Source organism: Pristis pectinata, chromosome 18, assembly GCF_009764475.1.
Source record: "Pristis pectinata isolate sPriPec2 chromosome 18, sPriPec2.1.pri, whole genome shotgun sequence".
Classification (NCBI taxonomy): domain Eukaryota; kingdom Metazoa; phylum Chordata; class Chondrichthyes; order Rhinopristiformes; family Pristidae; genus Pristis; species Pristis pectinata.
In genome coordinates this window covers 36,994,996-37,014,369 of record NC_067422.1, presented here as the reverse complement: position 1 = coordinate 37,014,369, position 19,374 = coordinate 36,994,996, and the positions used below count along the sequence as shown (strand labels likewise).

General features: G+C 45.2%; 1 protein-coding gene across 3 annotated transcripts in view; it reads left to right on the top strand.

The window, feature by feature from the left end:
• The first annotated feature begins 1,458 nt into the window (after nt 1-1,458).
• acox1 (acyl-CoA oxidase 1, palmitoyl) overlaps nt 1,459-19,374 on the top strand; it is a 42,856-nt gene continuing 24,940 nt past the window's right edge. Inside the window, exons 1-3 of one of the 3 annotated variants that reach the window (XM_052032756.1) lie at nt 1,459-1,604; nt 6,691-6,850; nt 17,101-17,261. In XM_052032756.1, coding sequence (XP_051888716.1) covers nt 1,496-1,604; nt 6,691-6,850; nt 17,101-17,261 — 430 coding nt within the window. In that variant the 5' untranslated portion in view covers nt 1,459-1,495. Of the gene's footprint in view, nt 1,605-6,690; nt 6,851-17,100; nt 17,262-19,374 lie in introns of those variants that run through there. The other 2 variants (XM_052032755.1, XM_052032757.1) reach the window with 2 other exon arrangements.

Below are 19,374 nucleotides of genomic sequence, written 5' to 3'. Positions count from 1 at the left end.
TTATGTTGTGGTTGTACCAGATGTTGGTGAGACCACATATGGAATATTGTGTTCAGTTTTGGACACAATATTCCAGATGCCATTAAGCTGGAAAGAGTGCAGAGGAGATTTATGAGGATAGTGCCAAGACTAGAAGGCCTGAGTTATAGGGAGAGGTTGAACTGATTATATACAACAATCAGTTCATTGGGTTTTACCATAGATTCCAGCCACACAGTGGGGGATATGGGCCAAACACAGGCAAATGGGACCAGTTTTGATGAACCTGTTGGGCCAAAGAGCCTGCTTCTGAGCTGTATGACTCTGATTCCAATGTGCTAGTGGCAGAAGCTTGGTGTAGCCACTACAAGAAGCCCTCCCACCTAACCCTAACCATTTCACACCTGTGTTTCTGGAATCTATGGTAAAACCCCATGAACTGGCTGTTGTATGAAAATGAGAACTGATGTTGCACCAACGTTAAGTAAACGGAATAACATGACATGATGAAAACATTGGCTCGAATGTTCTGTATTATATACATCTGACATTTTCATGAATAAAGTATATTCTTAAAAATAATGGTTTCCAAAGACCCGACGCAGATTGGGGGACCACTTCGTCGAGCACCTTCACTCCATCCATCACAACAGCCAGGATCTCCTGGTGGCCAGCCATTTTAATTCCACTCCTCATTCCTACACTGACTCCTCCACTGCCACATTGAGGCTGGACGCAGGTTGGAGGAGCAACACCTCATATTTCCATCTTGGTCGTCTCCAACCTGATGGCAGCAACATCGATTTCTCTAACTTCTGGTAACCCCTCTCCTCTGTTTTCCTTCTCCCTTGTCTTTTCTCCCCCTGATTCCTGTGGCGCCTTCACCCCTTCTGTTTCCCCTCCCCTGCCCTCTCGAACTCCCCACCATCTCCCTCTGGTTCCCCACCTCCTTCCCTTCATTCCATGGTCTACTGTCCTCTCCTTCAGCCCTTTTCCTCTTCTACCTGTCACCTCCCAGCTTCTCACATCACTCCCTTTTACACCCCCTCCCCCACCCACCTACCTTGCCCCTCTCACCTGCGTCACCTATCACCTGCCAGCTCGTTCTCCTCCCCCTCCCCCCACCCTTTTATTCTGGCTTCTGCCCTCTTCCTTTCCACTTCTGATGAAGGGTCTCGGCTGTTCATTTCCCTCCATAGATGCTGCCTGACCTGCTGAGTTCCCCCACCTTTTTTGCGTGTGTTGCTCCAGATTTCCAGCATCTCTCTTGTGTCCCCACCTCCTTGGGTAGACAGTGCCTCTTTAAGTCAGCACCTGTCCACCTTCTCTGGGATGGACATTGCACCTTTCAGGAAAGCACCAGTCTCCCACCCTGTCTGAGGTGGACATTACCCCTTTAAGGAAAGCTCCGGTCCCCACCAGCAGCGACGTGGACATTACCAGTTTAAGGAGGGCGGCTGTCCCGCTGCGGCCGGGAGTGCGGTCGCGGGGTGTGCTGGGAGCGGGAGCCGCCGCCATGAACCTGGACCTGCGCAGGGAGCGGGAGTCGGCGACCTTCCCCACCGAGGCCCTCACCCACCTCCTGGATGGGGGGCCCGAGAAAACCCGGCGTCGGCGGGAGATCGGTGAGGGGCGGGGGCCGCCGTCAGCCCCGGGGCGACACAGGGATGTGTTGGGGTGAAGGTGGATGTCTGGGGGGAGGGGTGGTGGGGGGGGGGTCCGGGGGGAGGGGTGGTGGTGGGGGGGGGTCCGGGGGGAGGGGTGGTGGTGGTGGTGGTGGTGGTGGGGGGGGGGGGGGTCTGGGGGGAGGGGTGGTGGGGGGGGTTCCGGGGGGAGGGGTGGTGGTGGTGGTGGGGGGGGGGGTCTGGGGGGAGGGGTGGTGGTGGGGGGGGGGGGGTCCTGGGGGAGGGGGTGGTAGTGGTGGGGCTCCTGGGGGAGGTGGTGGTGGTGGTGGGGGGGGGGGGGTCCTGGGGGAGGGGTGGTGCTGGTGGTGGGTCCTGGGGGAGGGGGTGGGGGTGGTGGTGGTGGTGGGTGGGTGGGGGGGGGGGTCCTGGGGGAGGGGGTGGTGGTGGTGGGTGGGTGGGTGGGGGGTGGTCCTGGGGGAGGGGGGGGTGGTGGGGGGGGTCCTGGGGGAGGGGGTGGTGGTGGGTAGGGGAGTGGTGGTGGGGGTCCGGGGGGAGGGGAGTGGGTGGGGGTCTGGGGGGAAGGGGGTTCTGGGGGCTGGGGGAGGGGGTTCTGGGGAGGGCATAGTTGAGGGGAGAAGGTGTGGGAGGATCGGGGGATAGGAGGGTTCTGGTGGGTGGGGGTGGATTGGGTGGGGAGGTCTTGGCTGTTGTGGGATGATGAGCAGTGCTGAGGCTGTTCTTTACTCTGAGCCCCCTCTCCACCCCCCCCCCCCTCACCTGCCCACCTTCACTATCACATTGCCAGTGGCTCAAAGGGCTGTGTGTGGTGTAAGTCCCACAGTGACCGGTCCACAGGAGTAAAGTGACTGAGTGAAGACTTTACCCCAGTGCATTGCAATGTCACTTTCTTTCCTCATGCACAGTGTGTTCCAGTCCTGCTCCCAGAAATAAAACTTGGAAGCACTCTTTGGAGGTTAATGTGGTCTCCCTGTAGAGAGTCAGCAGCCACATTCAGCAGGTTATCTTTTTACTGCATTGGTCCCCAATAACTTGGGTGATACAAATGGAGTTAGGAACATAATCAATAACCAGCCTGAGTGTGTGTGTGTTTTCTAAGTAACTTGATAGCTTCCATTGAAGTTTGGAACTCTATGCTTCCTGATAGCACTGTGTTTACTTTTTTTCATCTTGCTCTGTTTACCTTTTGGGTGATATCCATCTGTTCTCTCAAACCTCCAGCGCGAGGAACCTCCTACATCTGTGTAAAATTTAAGTTCCCTTTAGTTGAGGAGACTTTGGGGAGAGTGGTTGGAGGTATTCTTGTCCAGGGCACAATGGGAACCTGACATTGTCACAGCAATGTAACTTCTACATGAAATGTATTGGTTTATTATTGTCACTTGTACCGAGGTACAGTGAAAAGCTTGTCTTACAAACCGATCATACAGGTCAATTCATTACACAGTGCAGTTACATTGAGTTAGTACAGAGTGCATTGATGTAGTACAAGTAAAAACAATCACAGTACAGAGTAAAGTGTCACAGCTACAGAGACTGAAGTGCAATAAAGTGCAAGGTCACAACAAGATAGATCATGAGGTCATAGTCCATCTCATTGTATAAGGGAACTGTTCAATAGTCTTGCCACAGTGGGGTAGAAGTTGTCCTTAAGTCTGGTGATACGTGCCTTCAGGCTCCTGTATTTTCTACCCAATGGAAGAGGAGAGAAGAGAGAATGTCCCGGGTGGGTGGGGTCTTTGATTATGCTGGCTGCTTCACCAAGACAGCGAGAGGTAAAGACAGAGTCCAAGGAGGGGAGGCTGGTGTCCGTGATGTGCTGGGCTGTGTCCACAACTCTTTGCAGCTTCTTGCGGTCCTGGGCGGAGCAGTTGCTGTACCAAGCCGTGATACATCCAGATAGGATGCTTTCTATGGTGCATGGGTAAAAGTTGGTGAGAGTCAAAGGGGACGAACCAAATTTCTTTAGCCTCCTGAGGAAGTAGAGCCACTGGTGAGCTTTCTTGGCCGTGGACTGGACAGGCTGTTGGTGATGTTCACTCCTAGGAACTTGAAGCTCTCAACCCTCTCGACCTCAGCACCATTGATGTAGACAGGTGCATGTACACTGCCCCCTCTCCTGGAGTCAATGACCATCTCTTATGTTGACATTGAGGGAAAGATTGTTGTCATGACACCATTCCATTAAGCTCTCTATCTCCTTCCTGTACTCCATGGTTGATGTAAACTTCCCTTGACTGGAAGTGCTCAACCTGAAGGTGGATTACAGGAAGGATGTGGAGGCTTTGGAAAGGGTACAGATGAGTTTCACCAGTATGCTGCCTGGATTAGAGGGTGTGAGCTTTCAGGAGAGGTTCGACAAACTTGGGTTGTTTTCTCTGGATCATTGGAGGCTGAGGGGAGACCTGATAGAAGATTATAAAAGGCATAGATAGAGAGTCAGACTCTTTTTCCCAGGATAGAATTTAAGGTGAGGGGGGAAAGATTAAAGGAGATGTGCGAGGCAAGTTTTTTTTTACACTGAGAGAGGTTGGTGCCTGGAATGGGCTGTCAGGAGGAGTGGTGGAGGCAGATACCATAGTGGTGTTTAAGAGGCTGTTAGACAGATGAATATGCAGGGAATGGAGGGATATGGATCATGTACTGGCAGAAGAGATGTAGTTTAATTGAGTACTCAGACTCATCACTGTTTGGGATACGGCCTACAACGGTGGTATCAGAGTGTACCATGTTTTCCCCTGGGAATCTACCTCTCACCATCCATAAACAATGCTAATTAACATAGCATCACAGCTTTGGGATATGGGAGGAAGCCAGAGCACCAGGAGGAGAATTTGCGAACTGCACACAGACAGCACCCAAGGTCAGAATTGAACCCAGATCTCTGGTGCTGTGAGACAGCAGCTCTACTAGCTACACCACTGTGCCACCCTTACTAACAGTAACATTTTACTTGCAGCCTTAGCCACGGGATGGATTATTTCTTTGGGCTCTATTTTACAAAAAGTTGTTTTGATTAGAGGAAAAGGTGCCAAAGAATGTACATACTTAGTGGAATAACAGAATGGAGAACTGTGAACAAAGTCTGCTCTTGAATAAAGGGAAGGCTGAAGGTTGACCTGACTGAGATCCTTGAGTAGAGAAGGTGGTTCCAGTTGAAGGGGGGGGAAAACACTAAATTAAGGGTTGTTAAACAATGAAAGTCTATCAAAAATAAAATTTTCAAAAAAAAGAAAAAGCAATAAGTGGAAGGTGCTACCAGATGGAGATGTTGAGGTAAATGGATGCAGTTGAGGAACGTAAGGAAACGTGAGGGAGAAAGGAATTGGAGGATGTGCTGATGAATTGATGGGAGGACGGTAACTGTGGAACATAAACACTGATGTGGATCCATTAGGCTGAATGGTCTGTTGTGAATTCTATCTAATGTTGATAGAGTGTATATTCTAGACTTGCACATGGAGAACAGGAGGGCAGTATAGTTTTGAATAAAAAAGTAATAAAATAAAAATGTGTATATAAAAAAAAATTCCTGACTTAATTTGCACCTGTACCATTTTTCTAAATTGTCACTAAGGGTATTACAAGTCAAGCAGATCGTGTGGACTGGAATCGCATGTGGCACACGTTCAGCTGCTGCATCAGGTTCCCCTCATAAAGCACATCGTTGCCAAGCACCTTAATTAGGTCAGCAGTCTGGTAGCTGTCAGGTTTCTGGTCAACGTTAGCAAACTTATTGGATAGAAACTTATGCAGAGCCATTTGCCTAATTTCTGAAGTCACACGGGGATTGATGGAGTGATCGCAGTTTAAATCTGTTCAAAACAAAAAAAAAGACTATTGAGTGAGAATGGAAAATTCTGGAAGTGCACAGTGGATCAGATGGAGAGTGAAGCTGTTAAAGTTTCACCAGAGCAAGAGTAGAGTACAGTCTCGCCTTCTGCCCTGTGCAGTTGTAACAAGTATTGCCCACTTTTGCACTCAGTTTTCCTGCAATGAAGGCTAACGTTCTATTTGCCATCCTAATTACTTGCTGTACCTGCATGTTAACTTCCCTGCAATTTATATTCAGTGGCACCTAGATCCTTTTACAGCAGCATTTTGTAGTCTCTTCATTTTAACACTATTCTGCTTTTCTCTCAGAGTCATGAACGCAGAAACATGACCTTTGCCCCACTCTGTCCATGCCAACTGTTAAGTACCCATCTGCACAGTCAATCAAATCAATCTCTCTCCATTATGTTCTTTTATTGTGTATTTGTCTGTTTTGGCCTTATTCCACCAGTTTATATGTTCTAAATTCTGACAGCTGTCTGGGTAAAATATTTTGAATTCTTTATTCAATGTGTTAGTGACTTTCTAATATTAATAGCCCATAGTTTTGAGTTCCCTCACATGGAAATCTTTCTTCATCTACTCCTTAAAAGCCCTTTACAGATTTAGACTTCCATCAATTCATCCCTCAACCCTTTACGCGTATCTATCTATTGAAAAAAATGAGTCCAAGCCTTTTGATTGCTCTTTCAACATCAATGTGTATTTCATTTTCCCCTGTTTTTCTAAATACTTTTACTAACTTGAATACTAGAATTGTACAAAGCATGCTAACTGCGAAGCAGTTACAGTTAACATAACATCCTTGCTTTGGTCTGTTTCTCTGGAAATAAAGCCTGGAGCTTCATTTCCTTTTAAGTGTGTAGCTTTAATCTTTGATTGCTGCTCTCTGTCTGTAACCCACAAGTTGCTTTGCATTTCTGCTTCATTTAAACATATTTCCAGGGAGTATATGGGACAATGCATTTATTTTTAGTATGGTCATAGCTCTGTGGTCAGAGCCTGGGGGCAGTTGTACTGTAGGAAAAACTTGGTAACTGGTCCATGATGTGGAGTGCAAGTGAGGATACTGAGTGGAAGAGTATTTTCACTTAGTATCAGTTGAATTCCATTATATGAAACTTGACCAAATGATTGGAGCTCAACACTGATCAACCGCAGTGATCTGTGATTGGATGCCCGATTGGGTTATCTTATATTGATCCCTCTGTGCTCGTTTTCCTTTATATTTCAGAATCTCTTGCGCTTAATGATCCCGAACTCCAACATGAAGACCTGAACTTCATGACCTATAGTGAGCGCTACGATGTAGCAGTGAGGAAAAGTTCCCTGATGGTGAAGAAGATCCAAGAGCATGCCATCTCAGACCCAGAGGAAATCATGTTCTTCAAGAGGTGTGTGTTGTAGAAAGCTCATTGATCCAGTTTGTACACATTCTCCCACCTCAGTATCCCTTAGAATTCATTCCAGTAATCTTCCCTGAACCTATCTGGTCTGTAATTACTTGATTTATCCTTTCCTCCCTTTTTAAACAACAGTATATTAGAGATCCCCAATCCTCTGGAACTACTATAATGAAGGAAGATTGTTAAAGAAGAGCTGATGAATTACTGGGTTTTCTAGTTTAGATGCAACAGGGAATCATTCCAAAACCACGTGGAATGGTGTGTGCAGCACTTGCAGAAGGATTTTGTGGGAATGGAGATGCTGCAGTGTAGATTCACTAGGATGCTTCCAGGTAACTTAAAATCAGGCCTATTTTCATTGGAGTGAGGAGAATACAGATGGTAGGTCAAAGAGCCTGTTTCTGTGCTGTATGACTCAAATAATGAGGCAATTTAATCTATATATTAAATAATGGTTACCTCTGTGCCCACAAATATAATGAGAGAAGTATGGCCAGGTCAGAGAATTCTAAAGCTTCACCGACCTCTTGAGTGAAGAAATGTCTTATTATTTTAATCCTAAACATCCAAGCATTTATCTAATGATCTAATTGAGAGGCAGAATGGCCTAACTTTTGTTCTCCCATATATTCTGTTCCATGGAGTGATCCTGAGCCCCTTGAAGTCCCACGTGTGTTTTACAAATTCTCATAGTCATATAAAACAGAAACTGGCCCTTCAGGCCAATTCGTCCATGCCGACCAAGATGCCCATTTGCCAGTGTTCAGCCCATAACCTTCTAAGCCTTTCCTATCTATATACCTGTCCAACTGTCTTTTAAAAGTTGTTGTTATACCTGCCTCAACTGCTTCCTCTGGCAGTTCGTTCCATATACATACTACCCTCTGTGTTTTTAAAAGAAAAAATTACCCTGAGGTTCCTATTTAAGATATTTATTTATTAGTCATGTGTACATCGAAACACACAGTGAAATGCGTCTTTTTGCATTACTGAGAATGTGCTGGGGGGGGGCCAGGCTGCAAGTATCGCCACTCTTCCAGCGCCAACATTGCATGCACACAGCTCCTAATCTGTACGTCTTTGGAATGTGGGAGGAAACCGGAGCACCCGGAGGAAACCCACGCAGACACAGGGAGAACGTTCAAACTCTCCCCTCTTGTCTTAAACCTATGCCTTCTAGTTCATGATTTCCCAACCGTGGGGAAAAAGACTGCATTCGCTCTAGTTATGCCTCGTGTGATTTATACACTGAGAATTTACTTTGTGGAGAAGTGTTTACAATACGTCACTGCTGCAATTAGTCCTCTAGAGTAACAGCCTGGAGCTAGAACATAGAACAGTACGGGCCCTTCAGCCCATGATGTTGTACTGACCTATATAAACCTCCTTCATGATCAATCTAACCCTTCCCTCCTACACAGTCTGTAACCCTCCATTTTTCCTACATTCATGTGGATTTGTTGGAAGAGCCAGTGTGCTTTTGAGTAGAATGAAGGGACGTGGGTCAAGGTCCTCTTGTGGTTTTTATGGGCCAGCAGCCAAAGTACTGTTTGCCTGCAGAGCCACTCAGAGAAGTTTAAGAATATCTTCCACAAAAACAAATCTGGTGCTGTCAAACTTGGTAAAAATAAGTCGTTGACCTATTGAAATTTAATGTGTACAGTTCTGTTAATTGAAAGCACTTCTGAACTACCCAGTAATTCAAATCAAGCCACTCAAATGAGGCTAGATTTGTTAACATCTATATTGTTAAATAAAATTATAGATTTGATGTAAAGTAGTGTGGGTTAATATGGGAACGTGGTAATCTGAGGTTTCATTTAGTACTTAGGAATAGAACACATCTATTTTGTCTTTTGTTTTGAAATTAAGACCACTTCTCTGTCAGATTAATTATTGAGTAGCTTAATTAGTAAATTCCAAATACCCTGCATTCAATACATTCAGTGTCCTTTTTTGTTACTGTGTCATGGAGATTGGGTGCAGTCCACATATTATAAACTCTAGTCCCAGATGGAGAAATGGACGTGTATGAGCACTAGGCCCATTCTGTTTATAAGGCAGCTCCTGTGTGTGGAGAATGATTGAAGCTGTCAACTTGACAACTCTTTCAGTGTCTGCTTCCTTTGCATTGGTCTGTCCTTCGCCATCTGATTGAGTCAAACATTCCATCAAATGAAATTAATGGTGACCTACTGTTTGCAGCGTTTAGTTTGAGATTTTATAAATCTGTTAGATCAAAGGAATTAATTGCATATGTGAAAGTAAGTATCATAAAAGCATAACCCAGAACTAAGGGCAACTTGGATCTGGTATAAGGCTGTTTCAACTACCATGCTTGTACCTTCAGCACACTCACTTCTTTCTCTTGCATTCAATGCTGTGGTTCAGGCCCCCATTACCTTTTACTCTGCTTCATTGTTACCTGAGACCAAGATTGAACAGCTTTGGAAAAGAATGTTGAGCATTTAAGTTGCTTAAAAACAGTTAATGATGTCATGGCAGTAAATAGGCAAAACCTTAGCCAGTACTTTAATCTACTGGTTATTCATTTATTTTATGAACTCATTTTGGAAATTGGTTAGAACCCCATCCTTCCTGCCCTGATACAAATCCTCCAAACCCTTGAGCTTAAGTTGGATCTGAATGTCAAAAACTATAGCAGACTAGTACTGCAGGCAATTGGTCATATCATAGCTAGTAAATTATTGTATTGTTTAAAAAAAAATTGAACTAAATAATGCTCATAATCTGGATCCACTGATCAGCTTTTGTTACAGTGATTTTATTGTAATGCTCTTGGAACCAAGGCTGGTGAGAATAAAGCCCCTTTGTCAACAGCTGTTACACAACTGACAAGAATCCAACCTCCAAATTAACTTATCCATGCATAAACTTTTTGGTTTTACTAGCCACAAGACCAGAAGAAGCTAAATAGGCAATTTCAGAAAACATTGCTCTCTTTATACAGTCACCCATGCAACTTTTAAATTCCCAGTAACATGGAAATCTTTTTGTTTCCATTTTCTATAATGGTTATTATGGTATAATTTCAGCATCGATTGCACTGTGATGCCAATATTAGTTGGCTTGACGTCCCTTCTAAAAGATGGCAATGCATTTTATATTTTTTTTTAATCAAGAGGCTGCTGTTATGCAGAGTTTCTCCTTTTCTCTGGTGCATTTTAGTCTTCCATTCATGAACCCAGTTCTAAGTCATGTAAAGCACTCATGTAAAGCATACCTACTGTTCACCATCCCTTAATAATTATATATAGATTAAATTGCCTCATTATTTGAGTCATACAGCACAGAAACAGGCTCTTTGACCCACCATCTGTATTCTCCTCACTCCAATGAAGACAGGCCCGATTTTAAGTTAGCTGCCCATTCCCACAAAATCCTTCTGCAAGTGCTGCGCACACCATTTCACGTGTGGTTTTGCAATGATTCACTGTTGCATCTAAACTAGAATCAACCAGTCTGACTAAAAATTAAACTTTTTGAGGAGGTAACAGAGGATTAATCGGCCTCTAAGTGGATTTCAGCAAGGCATTTGAGAAGATCCCATGTGGCAGGCTGGTCAAAATGATAAAATTCCTAAGAGATCCTGACAAGGGTATTGGTTTATTATTGTCACTTGTACCGAGGAACAGAGAAAAACTTGTATACCAATCGTACAGGTCAATTCATTACACAGTGCAGTTACATTGAGTTAGTACAGAGTGCATTGAGGTAGTACAGGTAAAAACAATAATGGTACAAAGTGTCACAGCCACAGAGGAAGTGCAGTGCAGGTAGACAATAAGGTGCAAGGTAGATCGTGAGGTCAGAGTCCATCTCATCGTATAAGGGAGGGAAGAGAGAATGACCTGGGTAAGTGGGGTCTTTGATTATGCCGGCTGCTTCACCAAGGCAGCGAGAGGTAGAGACAGAGTCCAAGGAGGGGAGGCTGGTTTCTGTGACGCACTGGGCTGTGTCCACAACTCTGCAGTTTCTTACGGTCCTGGGCAGAACAGTTGCCGTACCAAGCCGTAATGCATCCAGATAGGATGCTTTCTGTGGTGCATCAATAAAAGTTGATGAGTGTCAAAGGAGACAAACCAAATTTCTTTAGCCTCCTGAGGAAGTAGAGGCACTGGTGAGCTTTCTTGGCCGTGGCATCTACATGATTTGACCAGGATAAGCTGTTGGTGATGTTCACTCCCAGGAACTTGAAGCTCTCAACCCTCTCGACCTCAGCACCATTGATGTAGACAGGTGCACGTACACCGCCCCCTTTCCTGAAGTCAATGACCAGCTCTTTTGTTTTGTTGACATTGAGGGAAAGGTTGTTGTCATGACACCATTCCATTAAGCTGTCTTATCTCCTTCCTGTACCCCAACTCATCGTTGTTTGTGATACGGCCTACAACGGTGGTATCATCTGCAAACTTGTAGATGGAGTTAGAGCAGAATCTGGCCACACGGTCATGACATGACAAACTGGATCCAAAGTTGGCTCAATGACAAGAAGTGAAAGGTAAATGAGATTAGCAGAGTGGGTAGTCAATGGTCAGCGTGGACATTAAAGACTGAGGGGCCTGTTTAGGTGATCTGTTTCTGTGACAAAAGGTAATGGTTTGTAAACACATGTTGTTGGAAATATTCAGTGGATCAGGCAGCACCTTTTGGCAAGAGAAAGAATTAACTTTTCAAGTCCATGATGTTCCTCAGTGTATCGAAAATATTTTGAAATTCATTCCCTGTTCTTTTCTGATTTAGCAGCAAGACATATTCACAACCAAAGGAGACACTGTCCTCGTGTTAAAGGTTATAAAGACACGTTTAGGATGATATGAAAACTACTCATTAACCACTTCGAAAACAACAGAATGATAGAATATAAAGAACACTGTTCAACCTCACAGTGAACTGATCTACAGAGTGCTGCAGGGAACCCCAGCTGTCCGACAGGGGCTTCCACTGTCTTCTCTCACTCGCCGCCCCCCCCCCCCCCCCCCCGACCCCGAATGAAGTAGCCCCATTTTTTTCCCCTTAAAACCCCTTACTCTAGTACTTTCGCATGGTACACCAGCACCTGCGTATCAGTTTTCCTTTCCCAGACAATAAAGCTTTTCATCATTACCTACTCTCAAGGCTATGGATTGGTACCCTTTTTACTTTCTCAAAACATTCCCACATTCCAAGCTAACACAAATAAGATAAGAGATCTTTATTAGTCACGTACATCGAAACACACAGTGAAATACATCTTTTTGCTTAGTGATTTGGGGGGGGCAGCTCGCAAGTGTCGCCACGCTTCCGGCGCCAACATAGCGTGCCCACAACTTCCTAACCTGTACGTCTTTGGAATATGGGAGGAAACTGGAGCACCCAGAGAAAACCCACACAGAAACGGAGAGAACGTACAAACTCCTTACAGACAGTGACCGGATTTGAACCCGGGTCGCCGGCCCTGTAAAGCGTTACGCTAACCATTACACTACTGTGCCTTGCACAGTGGTAGCAATTTTGTCTTGCAACCGCCATTTTGTGTTGCACACTTTTGCGCATCCCAAGAAGGAATCAAATATATCTTTTTCCTTAAAATCGGAAAGTATATTTAAACAAGACTATACTTGAAGAGTTTGACCTGCAGGGCCATGGAGCGGGTGCTGAACAGTGGGACTGGCATGGCGACAATGGGTTGAAGGGCCGCCTCCTTTCTGTGATGCTTTCTGATCCTTGCCTTGAGTTCCTCCTCAGTCCTCCCAAACCCTTCTTGGTGCTCTTCCTTGTACCTCATCCAGCCTTCCAATTTTTTCTTTAATTTTAAAATACTATTTTTAAGAACCAACATATACTATTTTTTTTTGCAATCTACTACCTTGTCAATATTTTCCTACTGCCTTTCGCCTTCCACAGAGGCTGATCAGTGAGTGGGTTTCCTGTGCTGGAGCAACACACAATCTGCTGGAGGAACTCAGCAGGTCGAGTGGCATATGAGGGAGGAAAGGAATTGTCGACGTTTCGGGTCGAAACCCTGCATCAGGACTGAGAGTGGAGAGGAGAGATGGCCGGTATAAAGAGGAGGGGGGGAGTGGTGAGAAAGGATTCTGAGGTGATTGGTGGACTGAGGAGGGGTGTAAGATGACAAGCAGGTGGTGAGCAGGGGTGGAGTTGGAAGACAGTGGCAGGTGAATGATGGATGGAAGCAGACAGAGAGAGAGGAAAAAGGGGAAAAAACAGATGGAGTAAGGTGCGGGGAGGGGATGTGAAGAGAGGAGACGGCTGCTGGAGGGAGATAAGCAGGGACACAAAGCGTTACCAGAGCTGTATTCAGATAAATAAAGGAGTTGAGAATGGGAACCATAAGGGGAGAGGTGAACAGCAGTTGGAACCAGGCGGAGGGGGGGGTGAGGAGTGAGGAGGATCCTGTGTGTGAAGTGGGTGGATGGAACCAGGAGGGGGAAGGGGATGAAGGGAGGCCATGGGGATGTGTGGGGAAAGGGGACAAAAATGGGAGGACTGGAGGATCAGGAGGAGGGGGGCAGAAAAGGGTGGGGGGGGGGGTGGGGGAGGAATTGAAAATGTTGTTAAAATTGGAAAACTCAATATTCATGCCATTGGGTTGCAGACTACCCAATTGGAATATAAAGTGTTGTTCCTCCAGTTTGTGTTGGGCTTCGTTCTGTCAGTAGAGAGGGCCAAGGGTGGACAGGTCAATGTGGGAATGGGATTCCTGCACTGACCTGTCCATCCTTGGCCACCCACTTCACGCACAGGATCCCCCTAAAACTGGTTCTGCCATTCACCTCTCCCCTAATGAGTCCCATTCTCACCTCCTTTACTTACCAGAATCCAGCCCTGGTAACAGTTTGTGTTCCTGCTTATCTCCCTGCAGCAGCCGTCTCCAACCTTCACACTCCCCTCCCTCCACCTTGCTCCATCTGTTTTTTTTTCCCTTCCCCCTTGTTCCTCGCTCTCTGTCTGCCTCCATCTATCATCCACCTGCCACTGTCTTCCAACTTCACAGCCACTCACCTCCCCTACCTGGCACTACCTGCCTGTCATCTTACGCCCCTCCTCAGTCCACCAATTGCCTCAATTGAATCTGTCTCCCACTCCCCTTCTCTTTATACTGGCCATCTTGCCTCTCCACCCTGTCGTGATGCAGGGTGTCGACAGTTCCTTTTCTCCCACAGATGCTGCTTGTCCTGCTGAGTTCCTCCGGCAGATTGTGTGTTGCTTCAGATTCCAGCATCCGCAGTCTCTTGTGGCTCCTGTGCTGGAACCCGTGTGTGTGTGTGCGTGCGCACACAAGACGGCAAGTTCTGGTTGACGTGCTACTGTGTGATCATTTTCAAATCCCATGCACCAGAGCCTGGTCTCCAGTCCAATGGCCCCCTCTTGCTCTGTTCACTCCAGTAGTAGCTGGTGTGCTATGGCTAACTCACCTTACAAGAGACCACACGCGGTCAACTTCCACTCTGCAGTATGAATTTTGGGACTAGGAATGCCAGGAACCTGGTGGACAATCCAGCAGCAATCGACCTGTGCATCTCCCTGCTATCGTAGCTTGGGCTTTGACATCAACATCATCACCCTGAATTGAGGCACAAGGGGCAAGAGGTGGCCAGTTTCAGGAATAAGGCAGTGGGTGTGCCACCTTCTGGGAGGGTAAACAGTCCTCACAGAGCATCACCATTAAGAATGAGCTAGATTGGTGTCTCAGCGATTTATGCTCAGGTGGCCTTTCAGTTCACTCTGATCTGGAACTAACCCACTCTGGTCATTGGTGCGTATGACCCACTCTGAGGTCAAGGAGGACTTCCATGCCAAACTTGAAAAAATAGCTGGGATGGAAGAAGACAGGGTACTCTGGCAAGCTGTGAGCAGTAGGCAAGGATGGAGCAGGGGAAGCTAATCCAAGGGAGTCCTTCAGCTGACAAAATACTTGGAGCACCGTCTTGTCGTAATCAACACCCAGTTTCATCAGAGAAGCACAAGACCCTCATGGCAACATTCCAAGACCAAGTGCTGGCATCTGTTAGATGTATCGTTGTCCGACTGAGGGGCTGCAAAGATGCCCACATCACCCACACTACACTGCCTCTTCAGATACCTGTGTAAAATGTTCTGATGTGAAATGTATATGTATACAATCCAAGGTTGTGAGTGCGCTAGCCATCAAAATTATAAATATCTCTTCAGACCTGACCATGTGTCTTTATCTCCTTCAGGTTGCATTCTTTCTCATGGGAGGATTGGATTTCCAGATTTAGCAAGAATGTCCCAACTTCTGAAAAGCTAAAGCAAAGAAATGAAATTGGCTTTGTTTGTATTTCTGTTGCACCCATTGAACAACATGTTTCTGACCTGGTTGGTCAAACTATCAGAAGAATTTCCAGTGTGGTTGAAATGGTGCTTTAGATTTTAACTGTATTCTTTATGTGAGTTTAATGTGAATACTTGCCTCAGACTGTGCACTATCTTTGCTGATACTGACACACCTCCTAGCATCGTTTGCTAGGATTCTCCCGAGCAGCTGTGAGGTTAACCCCGCCTTTCATCCAGGTCCACCTGATTTCTTTGTGTTCTCAGGCATACTGGTGAAGTGTCCTGTTTAATCTTTCATCCTAATATAAAGAAGGAAAATGCTGGAAATGTGCAAGTCAAACAACATTTGTGGAGAGAGAATGGAGTTTGTGTTGTGGGTCAGTGACAAAAGGTCATTGACTTGTTCTCTCCACGGATACTGAGTATTTCCAGCACTTGTTTTATTTCCGATTTCCTGCTTTGGGAGTATTTTGCTTTCATCTTGTGTCCAATGTTGCAGTGCAATGTGTCCAGCTCTCACCTCATCCTTCTGTGGCACAGAGGTCCTGACCTCTTTCTAGGACCCAGGAAAGTTTGAAGGAACTGTTCTTGTAACTGTTGTTCATTAGTGAGTAATCCTGAATCAGAGCAGCCAGTTTCATTCCACTTCAGTAACTGTAAGTTGGGGCATTGACCACTAATGTATTTTTAAGCTCCCTGCCTATGAAAAAACATAATCAGATATCCAAATTATATTACGGTGGATCAGCATAGTAAATCTTGACGGTGGGATGTGTATTGGGGATGCTGAGATGTGGATCAACTCTTTGGTGGTAACATCATCATTATCGTGTAATACCTCTGGATTATTAGTGTGATCACAGAGATATTTAACCTTTTGCAAACGATCAAGATTGCTGATACTGATAGTCAATCCTGCTCTTCGCAGTTTTTAAGCATAGGAAATGTGGTTCGGGTGTGGAACGGTACCTCTGAGGTATGTTTCCTCAATAATATCAATCCTCTGACTTGATTTGAAGGAAGATCAAATGAATCCTCCAATCCTCCTGCTGTGTGTATCGCAGCAGACCTGGAAACTTCCCATTCCTGGTCTTGTTTAGCTGGTCTTCACTGGGGGTTGCAGGGAAGTAGCATTGCTGGATTTAGAATCAAAACTCGTATGTTAAGGACAGAAACTGGGCTGGTTTGGTTTGCCACTTGCTGGAAGTTCATGTGGATTTGGATGGGATAGTGTTTGGCTCATCGTGCAGCTTTCCGTGTGGGGATACATTGAAGAGAACACTGCCAGCAGTGGAAGCTTCACATCAGCTTGAGCCATGCGCATCTGGCCAGGGATAGCAATAGAAGGTGGCCTGATTCCTAAGGCACGGGGTGGACTCTTTGTACATGTCCATTGCTTTTTGCAGAAGCAATCACATGAAGTATCCACAAAACTAAAAGAGAATAATTTTCAATGCACTTGATGCTGAATTCTTTCCCTGCCTGTCATGATCACAGCTGTAGAATTGATTATAGAGAATCGTGTCAATGTACAACACTTCTGGGCCCGTGCCATCATGTAGACTGACACCTTGATGTTGTACTGAGAGAAAGCTGCAGTCAGTGGCGCTCCCCTTTGGTTGAGGGAAGAAGATCCCAGCTGTCTGATCCCACAGCAGTGCTTGACGGGCAATGTTTTTCTTCTCCATTATTCCAACATTCTTAGCCTCAACAAAAACCTCAAAAGGGATTATTTATTGGGTCATTACAGGGGTGGGTTAGATGTCTCCCTCTTCATGAAAACACTGAAACGTTTTAGTAGTGAAGTATTTTCTCTAATGCTAAAAAGATCTTGCTAGGTAAAGCTTGGGTATTGTGTACAATACATGTTGCATGGCTCGTATCATCATGCTATATCAATTGTTTGTACCCTGCAGAGCTTGTCTGTCCAAAAAGGTAGAACCTCTGAACCTCCACTTTAGCATGTTCAAACCCACCCTGGAGAACCAGTGCACTCCAGAGCAGAAAGAGAAGTGGCTGAACCTGTCTAACCGCATGCAGAGCATCGGCACCTACGCCCAGACCGAGCTGGGCCACGGTTAGTGCTTCCAGAAGATGGCTGGGTGGGTCCTCCATCAGGTGTTCTCCATTTATGATGCTTCTGGGAACATCTGCCTTCGAGCCGGCGAGGCGCCCAAGCGCTTCTCTCCTGGTTTCAGTTGAATACTGAGTCAAAGGCACCAAGAGGGAGGGGGGAGGGTAGGGTGGGGGCAGTGGATGCTGATGTTGGTCTGCAGTACTTCCAGAGAGGGGTGTACAGTGAGATCTGCATCCTGTCACTCATTGGGTTTGAAGACTGCACAGTAGTGACAAAAACTGAATGGCCTATCCTTGTATATCTCTAGATACAATATGCTGGTCCCTCTCCTCTAGACAGGCATTGATGGAGGATTGAGAGGGTCAGTCACCTAATCCTACTCAGCTGAGGACTAGTATGTGACACAGGGAGACAGACAGTGATGTGGTTATGTTTCTAAAAAAATGAGCAAAATCTGAATGAAATACTCACCTGGATCAGCTCAGGAAACAGGCCAGAGGACTAGAGATTTGCAAAAGCTAATAATCTTTATCCTGGTTTGTCAGTAAATGAGACTCTCATTTTGCTAAGGGCAAGTTGAAAGCAAAACTAGTCTGTTTAAATTTGTAAGAATTCTTGTAAGATGCACACCCTTTATTAAGATGTTCTTGGTGTAATCGGCTCATGTTATTTGACACTGGCACCTGAAGTCCAATTTACCAAGTCATATCTTACTCTTCTGAACTCCATTGCATGCTATCTGAGGCTGTCCAACCAGTCCTCCTAAGACGATCTGCCCATCTGGGTATCGTTGGTAAACCTTCTCAGAACTGCTTCTGGTAAATTAACGTCCCTCCTTAACTACTGTATTACAGGACTCTAGATGTGATCTCACCACTACCTAAATAACTAAAGCATAGCTCTCTACGGTTGTATTAACATTTCCTAGCAATAAATATTAATGATCTGTTACTTTTCCTGATTACGTACTATATTAACCTTTTGCAAATCATGTACTAGGATAGCTGGGTCCCTGTGCATCTCAGAGCTTCAGTTTCTCACCATTCACATTTTCCCACATTACACTCCATTGGCCAGATCTTTACCCATTCACTTAACCTACCTATGTCCATTGGTAGTCTTTTTGTCATCTTCAGAACTTACTTTCCTGTCTCTGTGTCCAACAGATTTAGCAACCATTCCTTCAGTGCCTTTATCCAAGTAATTTACATAAATTGTAGTATGTTAAAGGCACCTGAATTAATCGCTGTGGCATACCCATTCATTGCAACTTGCCAACCAAGAAGTCCCACTTATGCTTACTGTGTTTCCTGTTTAAAAGCCAGTCAATATGTTACCTCTTACATCATGAGCTTTTATTTTGTCCAGTAACTTTTGCTGCATCACTTTATCAAACACCTTATGGAAATCTTAGTGCATCCATTTTAATCAGGGCACATAATTACCTTGAATTTTTCCTAGGTATCCTGTTATAATCTTAAATTATATGTTTAACATTTTCCCCATGACACATGTAAAACTATGAAAATCAAAAAGCCTGCAAATGCTGGAAAACTTGGGGGGAGAAAAGTAGAAATTGTTGGAAGGACTCCACAGGTCAGGCAGCTTCTTTGGAAAGAAATCAGTTCTTTTTTTTAAAATGTCTTAGACCTGAAACGTTTTATTCTGTTTCTCTTTCCACAGATGCTACCTGACCTGCAGAATGTTTCCAGCATTTTCTGTTTTTATTACAGATGTTGAGCTGACTGGCCTTTAGTTTACTGCTTTCTGTCTCTTTTTGAATAATTATATTTACAGGCTTATTGCAAGCCACAAAGGAGAAGGCAAGTACAAAGGGATAAATGCTTTGAAATACTGTGTTTTTGCCTTTTGTGTTGTCATTTAAGTGAGCAAGGCCTTGCTTATTGGAATTGGATCTGGAAGTGAGCCGAAATTAATTTGTAAGTGGTGGAAAACCATTTCATTCTGTATGCTATTAGATAAAGTAGCTCACTAAATCTGTCAAAGGTGGAAGTCCGTGTAATGAAAGGGACAGGTTTATGGACAGAGAACAGTTCTTGTGATGCTTTTCCAGACTGGCGGAGACAGCGATAGCATGGATGGTCTTTCTCAG